The sequence below is a fragment of the Trachurus japonicus genome, chromosome 7 (genome assembly GCF_045865225.1).
Source record: "Trachurus japonicus isolate A0001 chromosome 7, Traja_1.0".
NCBI classification, from domain to species: Eukaryota; Metazoa; Chordata; class Actinopteri; order Carangiformes; family Carangidae; genus Trachurus; species Trachurus japonicus.
In genome coordinates, this window is record NC_140913.1 from 1,270,946 (window position 1) to 1,297,532 (window position 26,587).

The 26,587-nt window shown below is 43.6% G+C and overlaps 2 protein-coding genes across 6 annotated transcripts; one reads left to right on the plus strand and one right to left on the minus strand.

Moving 5' to 3' along the window:
• Positions 1–2,418: 2,418 nt before the first annotated feature.
• Positions 2,419–10,880, plus strand: LOC146983921 (histone-lysine N-methyltransferase SUV39H1-like). Of its 5 annotated transcripts, none has more exons than XM_085780708.1 (7): positions 2,419–2,539; positions 3,765–3,910; positions 5,052–5,711; positions 6,241–6,387; positions 6,648–6,777; positions 9,227–10,500; positions 10,648–10,880. In XM_085780708.1, exons 1-6 carry the CDS (start codon positions 2,521–2,523, stop codon positions 9,358–9,360), a joined length of 1,236 nt encoding a protein of 411 aa, XP_085636834.1. In that variant the 5' UTR covers positions 2,419–2,520; the 3' UTR covers positions 9,361–10,500; positions 10,648–10,880. The 5 variants fall into 5 exon arrangements, with proteins under 5 accessions (XP_085636834.1, XP_085636835.1, XP_085636836.1 ...); XM_085780709.1 differs by having other exon boundaries at positions 9,227–10,492; XM_085780710.1 differs by having other exon boundaries at positions 9,227–10,488.
• Positions 10,881–17,676: 6,796 nt separating this feature from the next.
• On the minus strand, positions 17,677–26,067 carry gpr173 (G protein-coupled receptor 173). Its single transcript, XM_085780713.1, has 2 exons — positions 25,537–26,067; positions 17,677–19,829 (listed from the first exon to the last, which is right to left on the minus strand). The coding sequence occupies exon 2, from the start codon at positions 19,628–19,630 to the stop codon at positions 18,446–18,448; it is 1,185 nt and encodes a 394-aa protein (XP_085636839.1). The 5' UTR covers positions 19,631–19,829; positions 25,537–26,067; the 3' UTR covers positions 17,677–18,445.
• Positions 26,068–26,587: the final 520 nt, after the last annotated feature.

A 26,587-nucleotide genomic window follows, 5' to 3' on the forward strand; every position in this document is an offset into this window, starting at 1 on the left:
TAACTGCAATAACCAGTGTCTTCGATAGTGTACCACGTGTGCTGTTACACAACTTAGTATATGTAATAGTTGTGTTAGTACACCGTTGTACTCTTTGATACAGTGGAATGAGCACATTAAAATAAAGTGTACCTGGGTCGGGATACCTCAACTCTTACAAATTAACTGCAATAACCAGTGTCTTTGTACTGTCTTTGAGGGTTAAAAAAGTGTGTGCTTTTGTTCAAAGAAACCACGTCCGAGTGAGTGGTCTTCTCTTTGGTTCAGAGAAACCGCGTCGAAGTGAGCGCTCGGCTCGTCAAGTCCAGCTATGTTGTGTTTTTTCTGTTGCATGCTCACTTCTCATGCTCGGGTGTAAAAGTGAGCACAGACGGCTAAACAGACTGCTAAATAATATTGTTGGATGCTTTTGCCTTGGGGAATGTCTATCTGTGAGTAGAATATGTCAATAGTGTTACATGATTGTGTATTTTTGTAATTAAGACATGATTAGTTATGTTTTCGGTAAATATACCTTGCTAGCTTTCAGTCTATGCTAACTCTTTTCATTTTGTTAATCTGGATGCTAATTGAAGTGTACCTATTCATGCAATGCTACTGTAAGTACTGTAAGTAAATTGTGTTTCTGTGATCATTGCAGTTTTACGGAGGAGAAATAGAGGACTCCATTAAAGGACAGGAAAAGATCAAGCCTTGTGGTTTTTTGGGGATAATAAAAATAAAGGACGATAAAGGAACACTGAAATGCATTTTTTTGAGTGTGTGGTTTTATGCATACAGATTGCTGATGATGTTTTCAGTTCCATATGAATTGAGTTATCCAGCATTGTCTCATTTTCTGAAAAAATGCTATTCTAGTTATTGGTTTATGTAAAAATACTTGAGTACCAAGTTTCTGCATGATGTTACATGTAAGTATGTAGCGGGTACACTTTATTTTAATGTGCTTATTCCACTGTATCAAAGAGTAACAACGGTGTACTAACACAACTGTTACATATACTAAGTTGTGTAACAGCACACGTGGTACACTATCAAAGACACTGATTATTGCAGTTAAGGACTGAGGTATCTCAGGTACACTTTAATGTTCTTATTACACTGTATCAAAGAGTAACAATGGTGTACTAACAGAACTATTACATATACTAAGTTGTGTAACAGCACAAAAGGTACACTTTATTTTAATGTGCTTATTACACTGTATCAAAGAGTAACAACGATGTACTAACACAACTGTTACATATATTAAGTTGTGTAACAGCACACGTGGTACACTATCAAAGACACTGATTATTGCAGTTAATGTTTATGGACTGAGGTATCCCAGCAGGTACACTTTAATGTGCTTATTACACTGTATCAAAGAGTAACAACGGTCCTACTAACACAACTGTTACATATACTAAGTTGTGTAACAGCACACGTGGTACACTTTATTTTAATGTGCTCATTCCACTGTATCAAAGAGTAACAACGGTGTACTAACACAACTGTTACATATATTAAGTTGTGTAACAGCACACGTGGTACACTATCAAAGACACTGGTTATTGCAGTTAATGTGTAAGGACTGAGGTATCCCAGCAGGTACACTTCAATGTGCTCATTCCACTGTATCAAAGAGTAACAAGTGTGTATTAACACAACTGTTACATAGACTAAGTTGTGTAACAGCACACATGTTCCAAGACTCAAGAGACAGGAGGAAGATTGATGGAAAAGGTTGCCCAGGCAACATGGGTTGTGGTTTCACCCATTTTTCTTGCAGATGTACCCCTTCCCCAAAGAGAGAGGCCACTTTGACCAGGTATTGTAACAAGCATTTCTTATTACAAGTGTAACAAGGACCTGTAAGTACACCAAAATACACTATGTATTTACAATGTAAGTACATGCTATTACATGTAGTTACATAGGTAATTACACTGTAATTAATTAGGTAACTACACAGGAACAAGGACCCCTTAAAATAAAGTGTTACCTAAAGTTGTTTTGTTACAAAGCTTCATAAGAAATTAACTTCATTATATTATTCATTATATAGTAAGCTATAATAAATAACACCCATAATAATATTATAATCCCTAGATTCAAAATTTGAAAAATATATCATGTCGAAAGTACTTTGAAACTGCTTATGAGCATATAATACAGGGTGTCAGTACAGTCTATGGTGTCAGTACAATGTTTAGAGAACCCGACAGTGCGTGGATAAAACAAAACTAGCGTTGCTTAGTGTCTCATGAAGTCATTGAAGAACATCCTCGGTCCGTCGCTGACAAAAACACAGACGCACGTACCAACGTCAAGATCTGCGTAACTTCTACGGGAATGGGGCCAGCTTCGTCGTCTCTACGCATAGATATACCCTTTGTCTTCCGGTCGACCCTGGAGACCTCTAAGCCAATCAGAGAGGAGATAAGTGACACTCATCCAATCAGCAGCCGTCTCAGTGTGTTCTGCTGCAGGCTCCTCCCATCAGTGTCTTGTCCAGTATTTTCGCGGCTGTGCAGAAACATGGCGGAATATTTGAAAGGTAACTCATGAGAAGTATATATGACATAATGTGTTTATTAACTGTCGTTTTTTTTGGTTTAGTCCCGATGCAGTCACTTTAGAAACACCAACTTTGTACTTTTTCCCGTCGTCCAGTTCACACCGCGTTAAGTCAGCGGTGCGTTGCGTATCATGGTGAAGCTAAGTCAGTTGTCCAAAGTTATCGTTAGCTCCTGGCGCAGTTTAACCGCGGCTCTTTAACGACCAAACTCTCCGTATGTGTCTTTGTGACTGCATTTCAAGCTGTGAAGTGTATAGTTTGCTGTAGGATGCAGAAATAGCGGAGTTAAATGTTGTTCTTCTGGAGTTTGTACTGAGCGGTAGGTTGTGGTGCTTTAGCGGGAAAAAGTATATCCGACTAGCTCTGTCCGCCATGCATCGCCGCGGAGCGTTTAAATGGCTGTGTGTGTGTGTGTGTTTTTAATCAGTTATTTTAGTCTCGATTCAATTTAAATTATATACTGTTCAAACAACAAAAATATGTCCCCTATGCATCCTTAAGAGCTAGCTGCCGCTTAATAGACAGAAACCAGGAGTGAACAATGAATAGCGGTCGAGGGGAAAACTCACATAGACACCTCCAACTGAACTAGGCTCAGGGTGTGTGTGTACTGGTGGGGGGGTGGGACAATGACCAGGAATAGAGGTATATTATACTGGTCATAACGATGATGTTATAAGTAATAATAGCACAAATTGCCAGTGATATGCTAATGAGGTCTAAAAGCAACAGTAACAATAATTGTTTATCATTGATTTTACTTGTGGCAGGTCTGAGTCCTGGATCACAGACAGACCTGCAGAATAAAGACAAAGTGAATGACTCAGTGCACCAGTATCTCCTCAGTTTTCATTCCTTCTGTCTCTGTGAGAGATATTTATGTGGTGAAACTTCCCAGTCAGCTGTTTTTTTAATTTAGTCAAGAAAGCTAATTGTTTTTCTGTGGATTTGCACAACCGTTATGTGCTGGTAATTTGCTGGCTCCCTATCATCCTCCACTGCTGTGTGGTGATAGGAGTCAGCCTTATCAGAAAAAACGGTTTTACTGGGTTATATGTCTTCTGAATCTAGGGTGTAGTGCCTGTCAAAGATAGATTTCTGTGCATCTTTAGTCTGTGTAAATCGATTGTCTTTGAAGTGGAGCTTGTTGCTGTAGCCTCAATGCTCTTGATCCCAAGTCAGTTAAAGGGAGTTGCTGTGTCAGATTGCAGCGTGGCCTGTAAGATGTCCTGGGAGGAGCTGGAAGCCCTGTGTCGCAGAGAGAAGCTTCACTGTAAAGCCCTCGGAGTGAACAGAGCCAACGTCAATGAGTACGAGGTGGAGTTCCTCTGTGACTACAAGAAGAAAAAGGTAAGGTGTCATGTGACTGCTCTGCTCATTCATAGCAGAAGTATTTGAAGCCACTTTTACTCTGACCAGAGGCTTTTCTTATTCTGATGAAGACTTAGATGTTAGTGTGTTGAAACTTTGAATCAGTTGAAGATGATGATATAAATGTAGCAGCTGATTGAAATGAAACTGGGGCTGTAACTGCTCCACTGTCTTACAGCTCTTTTTAATGCTTCTGTTCTCTATAGTTTTCCTTCATAGTTTGCAAAACATCACATAAAGTTCCTGGGCCATTGTTTATTAAACAGTGAGATCTACACCATAGGTTTATGTGCCTATGCAAAAAAAACTAGCTTGCATGCAGTTTCTTCTTTATCAATCACATTCAGCTTGAAACATTTCCTTTCTATTCTACAACCACAACTCCAAAGCTGGTGTTAAATGGTCGATGCTGCTGCACAGTGTCGGGGTCTGCACACCACATTATGTTTGGACAATTTGACAATGTTACTTTATCATATATGATCTACTTTACAGATGCAGGATATAGATAAGGGGTTTTCAAAGTGTGGATGTGAGGGTTTGTTGTTATGATGCTGTATAAAACCCTTTGAGACAAACTATTGGTAAAAATGGGCGATACAAATAAACTTGCCTTGCCTTAGATAAACAGAATGTATTACCTCATTAAAAACTTTGTTTTTTGTTACAGTTTGGCATTGATAAAGTCAATATCCTCTGAGACAATTGTCCATACTGTATATATTGTAGTATTAGGCCCTTAAACATTTCTGCTTATAAGCAGCTGTTGTGGGATTTATGATGACACTGGATTTCTGTCATGTTTCACTGAAAAAATGACATGTTGAATACAATATGATGATATAGAATTTTCTAAACCATGTTCTGATCAAGTCTAAAGACCCCTGTAGTCCTGTCACTCTGCAGGTTGACAGTGCCTTAGGGTGGAGACTTTTTCTTCTGAGGTTTAAGACGGTGAGACAGGGGGAGGAAGATCAGTTCAGTCAGCACAGGTTATGAAAAACAATGGCTTCGTTAATACAGACATAAATCATACATGAAACATTAAGCATGCTCTGTGTTGACAGTGTGAATGATGCTGGGGGGGGGAACAGTCTCTAATTGTATTTCTACGTTTCAGGAAGAGGAATTCTACTTGGTGAAGTGGAAAGGGTTCCCTGAGTCCGACAACACCTGGGAACCCAAGAGGAACCTCAAATGCCCCAAAGTGATGAAGCAGTTCCACCAGGACCTCGATAAAGAGCTCAGGCGCTACAAGAGACGCTGCATCCCCAAAAGGCTGGACAAGGAGGTGACCTCAGTCCTGGTCCAGAAGGCCAAAGTCCGTCAGAGCCTGCAGCGCTGGGAGGCCCATCTGAATCACACCCGCAACCACCCAGGTCGCATTTTTGTTGTCAATGACGTGGACTTTGAGGGCCCCCCCAAAAACTTCACCTACATCAACAACTACAAAGTGGGTCAGGGCATAATACTAGATGAGATGGCAGTGGGCTGTGAGTGTAAGAACTGTTTGGAGGAGCCGGTCAACGGCTGCTGTCCCGGGGCCTCTTTGCACCGCATGGCCTACAACGACAGGGGACGGGTGCGCATCCGGGCAGGAAAGCCCATTTATGAGTGCAACTCCCGATGCAGCTGTGGCCCTGATTGTCCCAACAGAGTGGTGCAGAAGGGCATCCAGTTCGACCTGTGCATCTTCAAGACAGAGAACGGCCGGGGGTGGGGGGTCCGCACCCTGCAGCATATCAAGAAGAACACATTTGTCATGGAGTATGTAGGAGAGGTAAGAGCTGCTCCAAGCCTTCAGCATCATTGGTCTGTTTTAAAGCAGCTTTGTCTCTGTTCAAACCACATTTACTCATTTAGTAACCGAACAACAAAAGTAGTATTATTATATATATTATACTAGTATTTATAGTTTTTATATCTGCGATTGTGAAACGTAGGAAGAATATCACTGAAACTAGGTGATGCACCGCTGCAGCACAGCAGTGACTTGAGATGACACATTTTAGCTGGAATTGAAAATATGGTGAAACTCAAGATGATGAATTTTGCTCATGACTCACTTGCCATAAAACTGTGTAATGGTGACATAAAAGATGATATTTCATGGCTTTGGTTCTAAGTTTCGGGGTTGCCTGCAGTGAAGCACAGCATCACAACCACAGGTACAGTCAACTGTCTGTCTGATGACAGAGCAGGTATAGAAACCATCTCACTGACGGTGTGAACACAGAGTGGTTATTTCTGTGAAGATGACCTGTTACATCACAGCAGCCGTTCAAATCAGTTTTTGTCTGTTCCTCCAGATCATCACAACAGATGAAGCAGAGAGGAGGGGTCACATATATGACCGGCAGGGCTCCACATACCTGTTTGACCTGGACTACGTGGAGGACGTGTACACGGTGGATGCTGCTCACCTCGGCAACATCTCCCACTTTGTCAACCACAGTGTGAGTGTCCTCAAACTGTGCACAACACACAGCCTTGTGCAGACAGCTGGGCTGGGGACCACAGGCTGCAGGCCACATGTCGCTATGATGCTGAAATCATTTGAAATCATATTCAGTACAGATATAGATCATATAGGCAGTGGTATTAATGCACTGGTGGTGGTAGAGACAAGTGGTGCAGGGTTGAGTAGGGCTCTGACCAGATGTAAAGCTGAAGTGTGTTTGAAAAGCTGCTGACTGGTATTGTGTTGTCTCTGCAGTGTAACCCCAACCTCCAGGTCTTCAACGTGTTCATTGACAACATTGATGAGAGGCTCCCGAGAATCGCTCTGTTTTCAACGCGGGCTATTCGTGCAGGAGAGGAGCTCACCTTCGACTACAAGATGCAAAGTAAGGCCCCGTCCCACGTTACCCACTCCATTTTGGCCCTAGCACTCGGTTTTGTACGTTCTCATGTATAGAGTAGGGTTTTCCAATTGTCTTAAGAGCGAGGGGCAACGCTTTTCAGCCCTTAAAACTAGCCCTCACATCAGAGGGAGGTCGGAGGCAGACTTCCATTTTTTTTTTTTAATTTTTTTTATTGTGAAACACAAGACAAACAACATAATGGACATACAGCAATGGATACACAAGATGTGCGTGTGTAGTTCGAGTGCCGTGTAGTGTGGTGATGGTAATAGTGCAAAGATAAGGAAAGAAATTAAAGAATCACGACGGTGACATAGGTCGCAAATAACAAACACGATATAAAGGGTAGTAGGGATAACAGTTGTGATAGCAAACATAACCTAACTCATAGTACTAATCACAGCATTAATTCTGAAGGTAAGAAGGAAGAAATAGGGACAGCCGGGATAAAGGATGAAAGAAGGGAAGAGGGAGCGGAGGATGCTTAAGTGGAATTGGACATGAGTAAATAAATAAGAATAGAAAGATAAATTGATTAATAAAATGAATGAATGAAGCTGTGCGAATGGGAGGAAAAAAAAAAGTTAATAAATAAGGAAAGAAAACCAAAAACGATTAAACAAGTAAATGCATGGATAAGTAAATAATAAACTGGGGCCATTTTGTGTCACATTGACAAGATGCATCAGGTCCCGTTGGCAGACTTCCAATGTAGTACAAGATGAAATCATGCACGATACTTTGTGAACTGTTGTTCTTTTTCCGTTATTGCGGGTGGCACCTAGCCTTGGTAGACCCGTGCTTGCCTCACTACAAGTCGGCCTGGAAACCATGGACCCAATTTTTCCCTCAACAAGGAAGCCAATCGCAGAACTGGGGAGGGGGCAACAAGACTATGACTTTGTTGATAGCTTGTCGATCCAACATGGCAGCAGATACAGCGTTAGAAAGTGTTTTAAGTAGTTTAGACCGCAAGTTTATTTTGAAAAAGAGCAACGTTTAATGAGTGGAGTTTTGTCGCTCTACATACGTCATTGGTAGGGGTGTGATGATACACTCAGCTCACGAGACGAGATTTTAAGAAAACTACAATGACAAACATGTCCGTGAAGGTTCTCTGTCATCCAGGGGTTTCATTTATAAAACTGTACGTAGGATCGTTACTAAAAGTGTACGTACGCCCAAAAGCCAAGTTTTGCGTGCGCCAAAAAATATTCAGACTTATTCAGAAACACTGAATATTTCAACTCCTCCCTCCGTGGTTTGTAGAGTATCTATGGTCGCACCATGGATGTATTATAATAGATCCATGAGTCGCACTCGCAGCCTTTTGCTCCGCCATTGTTTATCAGTGAAGAAGTGTTAACAGGCGTCAGGCGCTAACAACGTGATAACGTCATACTGTAAGTACAGGAGCCCCAGGTGATCAAGACTAATGAGCTCGCGTTTCACAACTTCAACAGGCTGAAAAAAGTCTCGAATCTGGATTGAAAACTATGTTTTCAGGCAAACACATTTACCAAAAATAATGCTTATTACAGGTTTGAATATTTAGAGCTGCCCTAATATTCGTTCGAATATGGTTATTTTCTTAATATTCAAATTATATTCGAATATCGAAGTTCGATGTCAAAGCCCTATTATGAACCAGTCACCATCATGGGCCAGGCAGTCGTTGATCCCTTAAGACCTTCTCCCTCCTTATTCTCCTCCAGCGGTGCCGTGGTGCAGCATTATGCACGGAGCTCACCGCTGTATTTATATATTTACAGTAGCCTAATTAGACTGATAGATAACATTTGTTGAGTCAGTTAGTGGTATCCTCCATCCTGAAATATATTCTGAAGAATTAACGAACATGACGCTTTTCTTTATGCCGGTTTTCTCTCGGTTTTTGTGATTGATGATTGATAGGATTGGCTATAAGCTATGTACAGACACATTTGATAGACATTCGTAGCGCCCAATAAACAGCTCTGGGCTCTTGTAAGCCATGCCTCAAATACGAAAAAATGAAGGGGTTGTTCCCAGACTGAATCTCAATCCAGGCTGGCTAGGTGGCACCAGCTTTTCAGGCTAATTATCGCCACCTTCCGTTTCCTGCATTTCTTTGTTGTTGATTTGTCAAGTGAAGGAAGATCATTAAAGCGTGGTGGTGGTGATGGTGATTGGACCGTATGAGCTTTTACCGCACTCTGCTGTCATGCATTGTGTGTGTGTGCGTGCGTGCGTGCGTGCATGCGTGCGTGTGTGCGTGTGCGCCAATAACGGAGAAAGAGCGCTATGATCAATGAATAGAACGATATTGCGTTGGTCGAGCCAAAAGCCGAAAAATCTGTTAGTGGAGGACATAATTGATTTGGGACGGGCCACCACGAATAAATGAACATATGGGAAACACTGCCTTATTTTGGTATCTGTTTGTTTGCAGTTGATCCAGTCGACACAGAAAGCACCAAAATGGACTCCAGTTTCAGTCTAGCAGGGCTGCCCAGCTCTCCCAAGAAGAGGATCCGAGTGGAGTGTCGGTGTGGTTCAGACTCTTGCAGAAAGTATCTATTTTGATGATGAACTGCTGAAGAACGCAGCACTATCACTCTGGAAAAAGATGTGGAAATTTGTACAGATTTTTAAAGGAATTATTATGTTCTTTTTGTTAATGAATCCATCAAGTGTGACCATGACAGACAAGACAAAAAAACACACACACACAGAGTCCAGGTTCATACCTGAGTTTGAACAGAAAGCAGAGCCTCTGGTTTCTACTGATGTGAGGACGGATCAGTGAGTTGTCATCATTTTAAATCTCTCTCTGTCCGGTTTCAAAAGGACGGAGGCTGATGATCAAGTCGTCCCGCAGAGTGCAGCACGTCTTGTGACAGGTTAAGGACAGGACAGGTGTGTGTACCTGGGCCTTTTAACAGCTGGTTAATGATAACTGCTTTCTTAAAGCATGGCTCTTAGTTTTGTCCATGATTTCCACCAGTGAGCACACTGAACTCACCAACTGCTGAGATGTGGAATCTATGAAATATGTAGATATCTGAGAGAACAAACATCCATCACACTTCACAGACCCATGTCCTGCCTCAGCTCTGGTCCAGCTGCTGTAGAGGAGCGATGGACGGAGGACAGTCTGTCTCACTCTGTTGTGTTTTGTTGTTTGTCCATCCAATTGTATAGTCCCAGTTCCTGTGGACCAACAGACATCATGTCCTGGTTTTGTTCCTGTACGTCAGGTTGTAGACAGATCTCCCCCTGACATCACCACACAATCTGGTCCAGCTGTCTTCTCTACGCTGTCAGGACTCACTCATTGTCTTTCAGCTTTTTGTTTTTTAATAGTTGTATGATTTCTAATGCCTTTTGTTTCTTTTTTACTGTGAGCCCTGTTGTCGGTGTTTCATGCTCATGATGCTTAGCTGATATAGCAGTGTGTGTGTGTGTGTGTGTGTGTGTGTGTTGCCTGACGACCAAGTCGGTGTTTTCTACTGTTATGAATGTGCGACCATGTTCTGCTCCCGTCTCCACCCCACTACTCCTGATGCATTAACAGCTGTGATTGTTCACCAGTGAACTGCCTCCAGCTCCCAATCAGCCTGTAGCATATAGTGACCATCAGCTGAGCCAACACTGCTGCTCTGTGTGTGTGTGTGTGTGTGTGTGTGTGTGTGTGTGTGTGTGTGTGTGTGTGTGTGTGTGTGTGTGTGTGTGTGTGTGTGTGTGTGTGTGTGTGTGTGTGTGTGTGTGTGTGTGTGTGTGTGTGTGTGTGTGTGTGTGTGTGTGTGTGTGTGTGTGTGTGTGTGTGTGTGTGTGTGTGTGTGTGTGTGCATGCGCATGCTGTTGGGGAAGAAGGTTGAGACCGTTTTCAGAATATATTTTTACACCTGGATTTCTGTATTGTGTTGAGCCGACCCTTTAATTCAGCCTTCATCTCTTCAGTGACTGTGTCTGTTTTGTGGTCAAGTAGCTGATGATTTTATGTGATGTGTATATTTAAACATTTTAGTCCAGTTCTTTCTTGTTTTTATCTGTGTGTTTTAGGTGGAGAACAAACGCAGTGTAAATAAATGATTATACAGTGAGCCAGTGTTTTCATGTCTTCATTGTTGTTGCTTCAAGAAAATCCTTGCACACCGTGTCACCACTAGATGGTGCCTCCAGCACTCTCCCTGCTTATGTCGTCTCCCACCTTCTATATTCTGTGTCAAGTTGGTCTTAGATTTCTCTTCCTCACTTTTCTTAAGTGGACATTGAGATCCAGAGTTGCATCCATGTATATAGAGCCCTCTTCTTGTCTTCTGATTTAAAAAAAAAATAAAAATAAGATACTCAGCTGTTAACAATAACCGTTGATATAATATGTATTTACCCTGTTCTCTGCCCTCTTTGTTAGATTCATATTGGATCATGATTAAATCAAAGTAGTTATGTCATAAAGTATGCTCATATGTCTGGATGGTGGCCTCAGGTTTGAGATGAGCACAGAGAAATTAAACACCTTCAAACAGTATAAGACATAATGTAACACATTGATGTCTACAACACACTGAGGCTCAGCTCTTAGCTGTAGCTGATCAAATGATCCACTCAGTATAACTAACCCTGTCAACACCCAGTGTATGGCTGGACAGTTTGAGTGTTATTCTGAAAATCTGTACAAAACCGTATACTGCAGCACATCAGCATAGCAATATAAAAGCTCTGTCAAGAAACAGGAGGGCTTTTAATTTTAAATGTTTTTAAGAAGTGCCAGAATTGGTCACAACTCATAGCAGTTCAACATGTTCTCCAGAAGAGCCAAACATCTCACCATGAGCGTGTCTACCTTGCCTTGTGTGACAGGGATTGCATTGAATTAAGTGGATTTGTGGAGGATCAGGACTTGGTGAAGAGACACAGGTGGTTGGTGTCACTGTGACCGGGCCAGATGGTTGGTGTCTGGGTCAGAGGCAGCTTGACGGTGCTTTCAGGAACTAGTCAGTGATGGAAAACACCAACAGAAGAGGTTTATATATATATATATATATATATATATTAAGGACACGTTCTGGTTTACTGGTGTGTGAGGTCAAAGACTATTAAGACATGACACTGTCCCTTTTCTAAAAGTTGAGTTGAAGCTAATGTGAGGCTTCAGTCTAGATCTACACAAACATAGTTCCTGCATGGAACCGGGTTACATAATGAAAAACCTTTGCCCCTCTCGATAGGCTCCATGTTTGTCTGTAAAGCCTCTTTTCTACTGCTTACAAAGCCCTCTACTGTTGAACCCACTAACATCAGGCTGTTGGCAGCAGCACGGTTATTATAGTCAACTAAAATTAAAACTAGCAGTGAAAAAATTACTTAGTAAACTGAAATTAAAATAAAAAACAATTTTTCCAAAATCATGAACTAAATAAAAACTACATTGAACAATGTAAAACTAACTGAAACTAAAGTAAAGTAGAGTCAGATAACATCAGCCTAGTTGTAGTTTTCTTAGAGATGTCTGAAGCTGCAGGAAGAAAACGCCACAGCTCAATATAGGACGACTTGGAGTACGACCCACAGGGAGATAAGAGTGAATGGAACCTGATGAGGACTGATGGGAACATTATGGGATGCAACTAAAAGGGAAAAATCCCACAAATGTGGAAGTTGATCTTCAGAGGTCTGACAGAGGCTTTCTCCTAAAACCTGAAAAACTAAAACTAAGACTAAATAAAAACTAGTCAATTCCTCACAAATAAAAACTAAAACTGTTTAATCACTTGTTTAACTCACTAAAACTAAACTGAAATAAAGAAGCAAACTGAAAAACTAAATAAAAATAAAAACTAACGAGTATTTTAAAACTATGAATCATGTTTTACGAGGTCACCGTGACCTTGACCTTTGACCTTTGATCACCAAAATGTAATCACTTCATCTTGGAGTCCTAAGAAATGTGGGTGCGAAATTTGAAGATTTTTCGTTAAGATGTGCCTGGGATGTGGTCCACTAGATTACAACTCCCATGATCCCACTCTACTTCATGACTTCACCAAGCTCTTTTTATTATTTTGATTGAGAGACCTGTGGTGGCAGAATGTATATATGACGCATTTACGGCCTGAACTTGAATTGTTATTGTAAATTAAAAAGTAACACTTGAGGACAACGTTTAGATGTCAGTTTTTCATGTTTACTTCTGTAACTATGTAAAATCATGGAGCTACTCTGTGAGGGAGACAGACCTGGAGTCAGACACTGACTGTGTTGGTTGGTTGGTGGGGGGGCATGAAGTGAACTGGATTCAGCTCTGCATGCTGTCAACCTGGAGAATACAAATCAGCAGCAGCAGAATACAACACCTGCCAGGAATTCTGGGAGATGCTGCCACAATCATAATAATCTTCTGATCATTTTACATGAAATTTATTTTCATTACAAAACCCACAAGAAAAAAAAAAGTCATCAACTGCCAGATGCATGCGTAACAGCTCGACCACGTTTGAAAAGAAACACAGAGCAGACAGAGACAGGATCATCTGACCTGACCAGAAGCTCCTCTCACACCCTTCACACCTGGACCCTCTCTGACTTCAGGGATGTTTACTGCGATTACCAATTAAAGACCATGATCTGAAGACACACTGTGGATCAACCAAACACCTCAATGACCCGTTTCCTTCAAATCAAACTTCAGGATAGAACTTTATTGGACTGTTGCACGTTATAAATTGTGGCTGTCTTTGACAGGAAGGTAAGCTGTGCAGTCCAACAAGGAGGGAGCTTCCAGCTTTGAAAGTCTTGAGTTAGGTGACTCTCAGCATTAGACTGGAGGATCTGCAGCAGCTTGTTCAGCTTCAGAACATCATTAAAACCTGCAGAGACAAAGACCTTCGTCCACAGCTTGGAGCAGAGAGCTGAGACAGGTCAGCTCTGCTGTGACCGGGTCGTTATACAGAAGGCAAAAAATTATAATTAAAGACTAATTCCACACTTTATTTCTTTGTAATTTAAAGTTGATGATGTCAACCAGATTGAGACAGTTTATCTAACACACTGGATGTGGGTCACAGCTGAAGCAGGAAGTAGGTGGATGTTTACACCACACCCTCAGACTGTGTCAGCTGTTTTCTATATAATTCATTTTATTATAGTTTGACTCCATTTCTTCAATAAAACACTTAGTGTCATATCTGGGCTCTCACCTGACCATCATCCCTAAATATGTACAAGAAAATCCTCCAATCAATAATAATAATAATAATAATATGTGGTTTAAAAAGGGACCTCGAGTAAATGTCATTGGTTGAAAACATTCAGGTCTTGGTATCAGGACAAAAAAATGCTGAGGAAGCAGGAAGTGATGTATCTGTTTAGTACTCTCCCCCTGGATCACAGACACACACATGTGCACACGCCCGCCCGCACACACACACACACACACACACACACACACACACACACACACACACACAGAGTCACAGTAGAAATACAATGATCAGGAATTCTTTCGTTGCATTTCACAGTTAGTCTTCCGTCAGTATAATACACACTAAATAGTACAGAGGTCACAGTAAATTTACAAAAAGCTGTCGGCCCAAGGAAACTGAAAAAGCTTCTCAGGCCTGTGAGCAGCAGCCGTGGACCGTCACGTCAGAGGAAACACAGATCCAGAGCGGCTCCGCTTGCGTCCTCGGGCTCAGTAGAAAAAACTCTTCTACCACCTCTGATGGTGCCAATGGGAGCGGCCACTCATTCACTTGTCTCTACACAGTGTTGTTTCTTCTGGTTGAACGTCTCTGCTCCGTTGCATTGGTTGGATGTTTTCATGGAGTAAGGCCATAATTCAGGAAATAAAAACAACATGGGCGTTTCTCTGTGGCATGCTGCTGCTGCAGGGCCCAGTCCCTTCAGACACCCCAACACCCCCACCCTCACCCTCACCCCCACCCTCACACTCAGGGTCTGGATCCTTTTTTTTGAGACATTCACTGACAAATTACAATCTGTGTGCTCCCCGTCCTCCATCTCGGCCTCCACTCTTCACCTCACAAATCATTTTCTGAGAGAAACAAGAACGGAGCTCAGTGAACTCATTTATCTAGATTTGTTGAAACAGGAAGCAGAACACACTCCTCCCACTGCAGCTTCATCCTGTCCTGGTCATGTCACCGGCTGCTTCCAGCCACAGCGGACGGGATCTCCTGTGTTTGGATATAAGTCGGGATTTTGACTTCAAGGGACAACGAGGAGTTTTGGAAAAGCGAAGTGTTTTCACACTACATTTATGAGCCTCCGCGCACCGTGAAATTCTTTGACTGGCGCAAGACAGACTCATGTTTTCATTCATCAAGAATTAAAGTCAGAGGTTGGAAGACGATCACATACCGTCGTCGTTCCAACCATAAACGGCAATTCGGCGGCGTTATTCTCATGACTCGCCACGAAACCGAAAGTAAGGAAACACTGGTCGGCTCGACCAGCATTTCCTCCACCACTAATAATAACAAAATAACGATAGAGACAAAACGATATATTTATCGAAAATGGGCCCATTAACAAGTGTGGGGAGGAGATTCATCCACATTAACGTGAGACTTTTTTATAACCAAATAGAAACTCCTCGTTGTCCCTTTAATTTGGAATCAGTTTGACAAAATGTGGTGAATTTGAAACAGACGTAAAATGAGGTAGGGGGCTGCTGAACAGGTGAAGCTCCAACACCAGGGTCTGTGATCAAGAGGAATGAAGAGTCCTGAAGCTGCTCTGTGGGGGGGCATGCTCTCACTTCCTGTCTACTGTGATCTAGAATTGACTTCACTACTCTCCAGCGTGTGATTTCGTCCTTGAGGAAGAACATACAGATCAGGTTTGGTCTGTAGGTTTATTGACAACAAACTGCTTCAGGAGTCTGTCGCTGGCACAGACACAAGTCAGACAGAGAGCGGGAGAGGAAACCCCGTCGCTGTCATGTCTGTCACACCACTCTGGTTCTTTAGCTCATTGATTAAATCCTGGTGTTTCTCCTCAGTACAGCAGCTCTGTCCTCTCTGACACTCACACAAACAGGAACAGTCGGGACTAGGGATGTCAAGATTACAGATTTTCTTGGTACGAATCGATTACCCAAAACACCATGAATGTGTAAAATCAAATACAGTCAAAATATAATTACATCTAATCTCTGAATATAGGACCAGTTAATCCGGCGGCCGGGGGAAGTGTTTGAAATATTTAAGTCATTAATTGTCATCTATACCAAATGTTTACGTTTATTTCAATCATTTTTTTACAATACAAATGACACGCAAACATTTAAATTCCTACCAATTCAGCGTTACTTATAAGTGGACCAGTATCTGTGCATTTACCTTAACTTTGGCGCACAACTGCAGATACGGTTCCAACATACAGTAATCTTTTTCGGAAAGTGACGGTATTTAGGAATCTTTACGATCAATTAATTGTGGCGTTTAATACCACAATTAATTGTGAAAACAAGTAATTGTGACATCCCTAGTCGGGACTGTTGGAAATCACTGCCTCATTCACTCAGTTATAGATATGAACACTTTAACAGGAAGCAGCTACTGGACATTTCAGAATGAAGGACAACAACAGAGACTCAACAACACTATCTCCTCTCTGTTAACACACCCCATTGTTCCAGCTCCTTCACTCACAGCTGCTAATTACTTTATTAGCACCGGATTCATTCATTCATTAGTTCATTTGGAGGTGTGTCATATATTACGGTGCTACTTCTTCCAGTAACAAGTACTCAAAAAAGTTACTGTTCCCCCCGTTATAACGTGGTTACTTGACTGAGGAGGTCCCATCACAAAATAATACACTCCGCCACATGGAGTCTACTTATGCGGAGGAATACTGAGTGTGTTGGTTAGTTCCAGATAAACAGGAGGTTGGGGTTATGGTCAGGGGGTTGGGGGGGTGGTCCAAGTAATTTGACATATTAGAGCATTTTATTTTCTTAAAGGGACAACGAGGAGTTTTGGAAAAGCAAAGTGTTTTCACACTACATTTATGAGCCTCCGCGCACACCGTGAAATTCTTTGACCGGCGCAAGACAGACTCATGTTTTCATTCATCAAGAATTAAAGTCAGAGGTTGGAAGACGATCACATACCGTTGTAGTTTCGACCATAAACGGTGATTCGGCTGCGTTATTCTCATGACTCGCCACGAAACCGAAAGTAAGGAAACACTGGTCGGCTCGACCAGCATTTCCACCACCACTAATAATAACAAAATAACAATATAGACAAAACGATATATTTATCGAAAATGGGCCCATTAACAAGTGTGGGTAACGTAGATTCATCCACATTAATATGAGAATTTTTTATTGTCGTGGAATTTTTCGTTCTGCCGCTGGTGAAACTCCTCGTTGTCCCTTTAAAAAGTAACGCAATAGTTACTTTTCCTGGTAATTAGTTACTTTTGTAACATAGTAATTCAGTCACTAACTCAGTTACTTCTTGGTGAAAGTGACTATCATTAATTCCTTTTTAAAACTGATGTCCCAACACTGGATTCTTGTTCACTGCAAGAGGATTACATTAGACAGTAAGTGATTTCAAACACGTCCTCTGTTTGTGACTCTGCAACAGTCAGCTGAGGAACAATGTCATATCTTATGCACCTGTGTTCAGACTGACAAGCTGCTGTTAGAGAGAAACTCCACTAGCATCAGGCCTTACCCTGACCCTTCTAGTATCTCTGCCGTCAGCCCAATCGTCCACATGGATAACTGGTCAAAAAATAAAATACATCATACACATGAAAATGTTCCCGTCACTGGTGTGTTAACGTGTCCTTCATTCAGTCAGTTTCAGAAGATCCGGATATCACAAACCTCTGACTCCCACCATCTTCTAAAATCAGATTTTAATGACTTTGTGACATAATGTTTTTTTCTAATCTCACCTGATTCTTGCCTGTAAAATTGTTGAGACAACTGATCGTACAAACTTGATTCTTTGTGTCTACATTGATGAATATTTCTACACCAAGAAACCGTCTTTGGATTCATTTTTTGAAAATCTAAACGTTAACCTGTGAAATTAAACATCACCAAGAGCTCAAGATGAGAGACTAATAAAAACAGCTTTGTTAGGGGATAAGATGCACACCATTGACGGCAGTGTCTCCAGTTGCACTCTGACTGGTAATCTTTGTTGCATCTCATTTCTTCTTGTCCCTCCACTGTTCCCATACAAACATTACCATTAACTAATCCAGCATGGTGAAAACATTTTTTTGATTGAGACTTCTTTAGGATTTTTTATGTCACAACAACATCCTCATCAATCAACTCTGACATTCTTTATGAAGCAACTGATGTAATTTGTTGGTGGCTGTTTGTCTGACTGCCTCCACAATGACTGCATTATCATCTGCATGTTCTACTTGTATGGTATCTTTCTGCTTCATCAAAAGTCTGACTCCACATACTCTGTAGTTTGGAGTGAAAATGGGTTGGTAGATGGAGATACATGCTTACCATTCCAGTGTTTTTATCATTACACTCACTAGTTTACACCACCCACTGCTTAAAAGAAGCTTGTGTAGAATCAAATACCACAGTAAAGTCAAGAAAACACTCTCACAGCACATCTGTTGATTGGCCCTTGGTTTACATCATCATCTCTGCTTACATGACGCAGTAAGGCTCTCGTGGCAGTTGAGGTTTAGTCCTGCAGCAGGCTGGTAGATGGGAAAGGAGCCCTTTCTTCAAGTCTTTGTTAAGGAAGAAACAGACAATGGGGTTGACCCCGGCTTGAGCAAAACTCATCCACACGGTGGTGGAGAGGTACCGGTGTGGTATTGTGCAAGCCTTGACAAACACCCTCCAATAGCAAGCCACTATGTACGGAGACCAGAGCACCAGGAACAGCAGGGTGATCACATAGAACATCCTGCCCAGCTGCTTCTCTGCTTTGAACTCCTCCATGCCTAAGAGGCGCCGGTTCTGGTTGTGCAAGTTCTGCCGGATTCCCAGCAAAGTGGGCGGCATCGGGCCCCTGCCAAAGCCTGCAATCCAGTTGGCTGCCGCTTGACCGGTGGCCCCCGGCCCGTGGAAGGTCCAGTTCTGACTGATGGCTGGCACCATCTGGACGGGCTTCATTTTGCGGTGCTTGTATTCGAAGAGGAGCAACTTCATGTAGACCACATGTGTGGCTAGAATGAGCACGGCCAGCATCAACATAAAGCCCAGCGTATCGTTGGCCTTGAAGTAGCGATGCTCGAAGATGCACTGGTCCTCTTCACGGATGAACTTGTAGGTGCCCACGTCAAAAACGGGCGGGAAAGCCATCGCCACAGACAGCGTCCACACCATGCACACCACTGCCACACATGTCCAGAATGTCATGCGCTTTGAGTAAAAGCGGTGGTGCGCGATGGCCATGTAGCGCGTCACGCTGATGCAGAACAGCATGAAGGCGGCATGGAAGCAGAAGAGCACTGCCATGAAGGCCACCACCTTGCAGCTAAGCACGCTGTAGGTCCAGGCAGAGCCGTTCTTTATGGACACCAGCACAAAGGGGAAGCAGATGGCTGAGCGGATGGTGTCCGCCAGGCACAAGTCCAACAGGAAGTAATACGGCGCCTTGTGCAGAGCCCGGTCTCTCAGCACAAGCAGAGAAACCACCAGGTTGCCCACCAGGCTGATGCAGATGATCAGCCCCAGCAGCACCAGTTTGATGTAGGTGGAGACGGCTGAGGAAGGACTCTCTGCCACCATGTCTCCGGCTGTAGCCGCCACCGCCGCCACCGGCCCAGCGGGCCCTTCGCTGCTCTCGTTTCCATTGGCCATCCTGAATGCCCTCTCACCCATACCACCTTTCCTTCAAGCACCAAAGCCACCGCTCCCCCACCACCTCCTCCGTCTGCTGCTCGTTCCTTCGTCCTCGTGGTTGCTTCCCCTTTTGCAGTTCACGAGGAACAGGAACACCTTAATCCACATCGCCCCATGTCGAGCAGGGTCCCTTTATTGGTGTATTATGATGTCTCGTTTCCTGATCCGCTCCAGGAGCCTGAAAAAAATCAGAAAAAACAAAGAATTAGGGGTTTGGAGGGGCCTCTGTGGAGACTCACCTTAGCATGACATTATGACGTTGTGTCATAAACTATAAACTGTTTTCTTGTATGTAACAACATCCATTGCACGTCTGCCCGTCCTGGGTGAGGGATCACTCCTCTGTTGCTCACCCTGAGGTTTCTCCCATTTTTCCCTGTTAAAAGGGTTTTCCAAGGAGTTTTTCCTCAGTGGATGTGAGGGTCTAAGAGCAGAGGATGTTGTTGTGATGCCATGTAAAGCCCTTTGAGACAAACTGTAAAAACGGGCTATACAAATAAAATTGCCTTGCCTTGCCTTGCCTATCCAGGTAGTACTTGTGGTAGTACTTGTGGTACTACCAGGAACACCAACACTGGGTAGTTCCTCTCTTTGCTCTCTTTCCTCTGAGACTCTGCTCCATGTTGATATGATGCATCATATCATTTGTGCCAACTGCACATCCATGCTGCCAATCTCCTGTTCTGCCACATCACAAATGTGTTGTATTCGACTGTTGCCTGGAGACTGGGAAGGTCAATGAAGTTGACTGAACTCACTGATATGTTCATGAGTCCGAGTCAGCTCTAGTTTCATGACCTGAAGCATCATCCTGTCATTAGAAGACGGTAAAGGGACAATGAAGGTGTGAATGTGGTCAGCAACAACTCTATATGGATATGACTGAAGTGTGTGTGTGAAAGTGTAACAAGAAAACATGGCCCACACCTTGATACCATCACCAACACCTGCCTGGACTGTTGACACAGGGCAACTCTGACCCTACCATCTGGTGCCTCATCACAAATCCAGATCCACCAGACCAGGTCTTCAACTGTCCTGCTGTATGACGGCCTGTGTACCTCCGAAGATCAGCAGGTTTCAAAACACTTGAGCCCACGGCCAACCTGACACCAACCACGTCACTGAGATCAAATGTTTTACTGAAGTAGGCTAGAACTAAACACCTGTGACAGTGGAATTAGCAATTTTATTAAAGTTAATTTTAAAGTTGCATAATTCACAATGCCTGGTTAATGAATCACGAATGGAAAAAACTATGCTCGCGATTTAGCTAGTTGCTGTCTAATAAATGTGTTGCAAAAGACATTCATACACTCTCATAGAACCACATAAAGTCAAACAGCTGTAGTTATTAGTGCATTCGTTGAGCCAGGAATGGGCACTGCTCAGAAATTGGAAAACTCTTTAAAATTAAAGCAGAAGTAAGTGGAATATTTGTGTTAATATTAATTTAATATATAATATAATAATATATATTTAAGTAAGTCTTAAATAGTTCCATCTTCCGACAGCAATCACTTCTATAGAGTGTTTGGTCTGAAACACGGGTCTGTCAGTCACTCTGCTCTGCTGTAAGCCGAGGAGAAAACTTTCCTTGTATCCTACAACCTTTATCCAATGAGGAGAGAGAACGGCATAAAGGGGCGGTCCTCTCTGTGTGTGCAGCCAAGGGATGCACGTGAATGTGGTGACGTAGGGACGAGGGCGGGGACTGCTAACTCCATCGGCTGACAAGAAGTTAGCCAAAACGACTGGATCGCTTACTTCTGCTTTAAAGGAGCTTATTTAAACACCAACTCCTTGCTAATTTCAAAGCAGCGGGCATTCAGTTGTTTGCTGCCACAAGATTAGCAGGTGAAAAGGTATTCTGCATGTGTATGCAAAACACTCATGTTTCTCAAATAGGCTACACTGGAAAATTAAAACAGCTGTGTTGAGTGCTTCAGTTGCTTTGTGTTAGTATAAGGAGTGTAGGTTGCTTGAAAAAGTATAGTATCCATTTATATCTAAATCTATCTTCAAATTCCCAGTCCAGTCTTGTCTGTAACAACATCTATGTCACGTCTGCCCGTCCTGGGTGAGGGATCCCTCCTCTGTTGCTCACCCTGAGCTTTCTCTACAATTTTTCCCTGTTAAAAGGGTTTTCCATGGAGTTTTTCCTCAGTCGATGTGAGGGTCTAAGGTCAGAGGATGTTGTTATGATGTCATGTAAAGCCCTTTGAGACAAACTGTTTGTAAAAACGGGCTATACAAATAAAATTGCTTTGCCTTGCCTTGCCAGACAGGACACCATCAGCTGTCTGTCTGTATCATGTCTCAGGTTAGTGGAAAGGTGTTTTTCATAAAATCCTACCATTGAGATTTCTAAACATGGTGGTCAACTTTAACACCGCGACCCCACCCAAGACAACAGGAAGCAGGTTCACTTCAGTTCTCTGCAGTTTTTCACTGACTTCTAACAAGACGATCTTCACTACAAACTCCGATTCTTTTAACTGTAGCTCTGTCGACGGCGTCACAGCTGTCTGCTAATCTTTAGACAAACCAAACATTGGTTCGTAGCTACAGCGCCTGTTCTGTCAGTTTGTTCGGAGCTCATTGTCTCACTGAGGAAATGAACACGTTTTCTCACATTTATTGTGATTTGACTTAAACACATCCATCTTGTGCTGTGGTGGTGATTTCGGTGACATCACAGCCTAAGCCTCTGCTGTATGGCTACTGACATCAACCTGTGGAGTGGAGTATAAGGCCTCCTTTAGTCCTGATCTCCTGTTTAAAACACTTCACCTTCATATAGATTGTCCAGGAAGGTGACAGTGTTTAGAATAACTCAAGTTTGAACAGGTTGAATGAGTCCATGAGGATAAGGTTAAAAGCTCCAAAACAAGTGAGTGTTGCTATTTTGTTTTGCCAAATACGGCTGAGTCGCAGGGAATGTTGAAGGTGATCCAACCTTAAAGGGTACGTTCACCCAAAATTCAAATTTCACTCATTATCTACTCACCCTCATGTGGACTAAGAGCTGTGAGAATTTTCAGAGTCCTCCGTGCCTTCTCTGAGTTACGGGGGGGTCCGTGCAGCAGTATTTGTCCATATAATGGTTGTCAATGGATACCAACTTTCTTCGTCCAAAAAGACACACCAAAAAACATCCAAATACCTCCATAGTGCTCGTCTGTAATGTCCCCCTTGTATTGAAGCCCCGACATGAGAAATTGTTCCGCCGGTCATATTTGTCAGATTTGCACTGACACAGGAAGAGCAGTGAACCAAGACACTGGGAGCTTCCGCTACAAACAAGCTTAAAATGTAGACTTATTAAATTTTTTTCTGAACAATTTCTCAGGTCGGGGCTTCAATACAAGAGGGACATTACGAGCAGCATGGAGGTATTTGGATGTTTTTTGGTGTGTCTTTTTGGACGAAGAAAGTTGATATCCATTCACAACCATTATATGGACAAATACTGCTGCACGGACCCCCCCCGTAACTCAGAGAAGGAACGGAGGACTCTGAAAACTCTCACAGCTCTTAGTTGACATGAGGGTGAGTAGATAATGAGTGAAATTTGAATTTTGGGTGAACTATCCCTTTAAAGGGTACGTTCACCAAAACTACAGGAGCAGGTCGTACTGGCATCTCTCAGACGTTCATGTCCTGTCCAAGTAGTGTCACGGCTAGTTAGCACATGATAGGTGTTAGCATACCACTACTGCATGTAACTCAAAGCAACACTGGACCAAACATGCTGGTGTGGCCGTGGAGAATAGAGGTCCCTCCTGTTCACTTAATATTGTCTTCTATGTCTTTTTGTGAATCTTTTGATAATGGTAAAAACCCAGTGAAGTGGTTTCAGGTTGAACCTTCTGACTGAAGCTAGAGATGAGAAGTCAACTGAGGCAAGAAGCAAGATGACAAATCAAATTTACATGCACAGGAATACTCCGATATTAACCTGAGTAAGACCATATGTCAATATGATATTGTTGTGTAAAGAGCAGTTTCTGATCACTGATATTTAAAGCCAGCAATAATTGTGGAGTACTCCAATCTTAGTTGCATATTGAGACATTATTGACGTTTTTCGGCAGTTGCCACCTTCTTGAGTCATAATGCCCTGGTTTACAGTGGTTAAATTAACATATGAAACATGGTTTCTTCAAAGGAGAGGTGTGACTATTGGAAGAAGGGAGAAACATTAGTTATGTTCAACGAGAGAAATGGATATTATCAAGTACTTGGATGGTGGAGACACTGCGGTGGGGACAAAGAACACACCTATGTCATGACGTCAGACAAGGACGTGTTACGGCTGCCAGTGTACATCACTGGCCCATTCAGAATATGCAGATTAGCTTGTAAACAGGAACATCCCCGTAGCTGCTGTGCATGTAAACAACTTATTCAGAACGCTTTAGCAGAATATGGACCATAATCGGAATAAGGTGTGCATGTGCATGTAAACACACTCTTTGTGAGTCCATGCAGGCCTGGAAAGAGATCTGAGCTCAGGCTACAGCAGATCAGATGAGTTCATTTTCATTTGTTGTGAATAGTTGGTTCATATTTTAACTCTGATAGTCTAATTCTGTTAAATTCAATCATTTAGATTTGCCTGTTTAGACTCAAAGGCCACTGTGCTTGTGTCACTTCATTCATCTGCTTCATGTCAGAGCCTCAGCCCATCCTCTTTCACTGTCGTTTGTTCTGTGTATAATCTCACGATGGTTTTTGAAAAATGTAATCGGCTTTGTCCAATTATAATTAAAAATGGAAATGACAAGTAACAACTTGTGTGTCACCCTGTGTGTCCATATGATAAACAGGGGGAGGGTCTGAAGCAGCCTCACACCACGGCCTGAAATATTTCGAGAGCGAATAAAAAGACAGCAGTGAAGGTTGTTGTCAGGATAGATGCATCTGAAAGAGGTAAATGGGTGGATGAATAATTCCACAGATGATGGTGTTGACAGTGGTTGTTACAGTCTGAGAACAGTGACATGGGGAAGTCTTTTGAGGAGACATCATGTGAGACTAGCAGACACACACAAGTCACTGTAACGGATGAGTGAAAAACACTGGAGGATGAGTGGACAATATCAGCTGTATTCTACCGATCACTGAGCTGTTGTGATCGGGTCATCTGTGGAGCTCCACAGGCTGGGAGCTGTGGGGGAGCGGAGAGGCTGCGTGTCTTGAAGGAGGGGCTTTGCGAAGCTGGAAGTTGGTTGGCGGTGGAGGGCAGAGTCATTGTCAGGAACTGGGTAGCAACAGCAGCCCAATACCTCTGGCTCCATGTCGGTGGGAGGAGGCAACAAAGCTCACTGGATGAGACGCAGACACAGTCAAGTCTCCGACAGCCGTGGCCCAGTGTCAGGCCTCCTAGTCCTCACATGGAGCACACAGGTCTGATGAGGACTGGGGGGGGGGGGGGGACCACTGGCTGCTGCAGTCCAGCACCAAGGGAACCTGGATGTCTTCAAACCCCTTCAAACAGCACACAGCCTTTAGGTGGCGCTCTGTCCTCTACAGGGGGACATTTACACCCTAATGATAATAAATCACTTGGCAGCTTGAATGAGTCCCCATTCCCCACTATTTATCATCAACAGCACAGTGTCACACTGACCACTGCTCCTGCTGCGGTGCATCAGATAGCAGGACTGTGCTCTGCATAATGCGGCCCCTCATTAGTGCAGACTGAGGCAGACAAAAGGCAGCGGACCCCCAGAGTCCGGGGCCTGCAGGACTGGAGGCTGCTGGACCCGGGTTCAGTAGCCTACACTGAGGGGAGGGAAACACGGCATGCATGGCTGCAAAGCAATCAGCGTGACATTCTGTGGGTTCTACAAAATGGTAGTCGTGTAAGTGGCGCTCACCTGCTGTGGGCTGCTCGTCCTCCACACTGTGACAGGCCGTCTGTTGCAGTCTTCAGAAGAAAAAAAATGAAAAGAATAACCGGAAACAACTAGTAAATCAGCACAGAGCAGCATCCAACTGTGTCCAGGTCCGGGTCTCTGTCAGGGAGCCTGTTGCGGACTCACTTCAAGAGGCTTAAATGAGAGCCGAGCTGCGTTTCCTCTTTTTTCTTGTGCATGTCATGTCTCCGTGTTTTCCCACACGAGCTCGTGCCAGTAGATCCCCAGCCCCGGTGACAGCACTAAATGTGGATTCATCCCTGTTGTGCACTAGTGTCCACGGAGGCGGCTCCGTCCTGGAGCAGCATCAGTACCGGTACCGTGGGTCGGACTCGGACTCGGAGCGGGCGGACGGCAGCAGAGCAGACGCCCTGTGGAGCTGCTCCCGCTCGGAGTTCGCAGAAACCGTGTCGATCCGCCGCCGCATTTCTTTTCGCATCGTACACCTAAGGGAAACCTCATGTGAAATCCTCCCGCATGTCAGAGACTGTGGTAATCCGAGGCCCCTCCGCCTGCTCACACACCGCTCTGTCCGCTAGCTAGCGCGCTGAGGCCGGAAAACCCCGGACGGACGGGTTAGGGTTCGGGGGTTCTGCCATCATCATCAGCCACCTCGTCCCTGCAGCAGCCCATCAGCGGCCGGGCATCTCACCGACAGGCCGATACATGGGGCGACATCGTGTGGGTAAGGGAGGGGAGGGGGCCAGGTGGGGGGTGGAGGGGGCCAGGCTGAATGCGACGCTGAGTGTGGAGCAGAGAGGCTGCTGCTGCTGCTGCTGCTGCTGGGCAGGAATAAGCGCAGCATCCAGTGGCTGGAGCGGGCAACTCCTGCTGGTAGGCAACAGTGATTTTAATCCCGTCTGAATGTCCCATGCGCAGGGCTGGCCCCAAGCTTTGTGGGGGACGTGGGCAGAAACCACCCTCCTCCCACCCCACCCACAACCACAGCAGGTCAGAGAAGGAGTCATCATCAAATGTCTTCTTATAATATATAAATTATAAACTATCACTT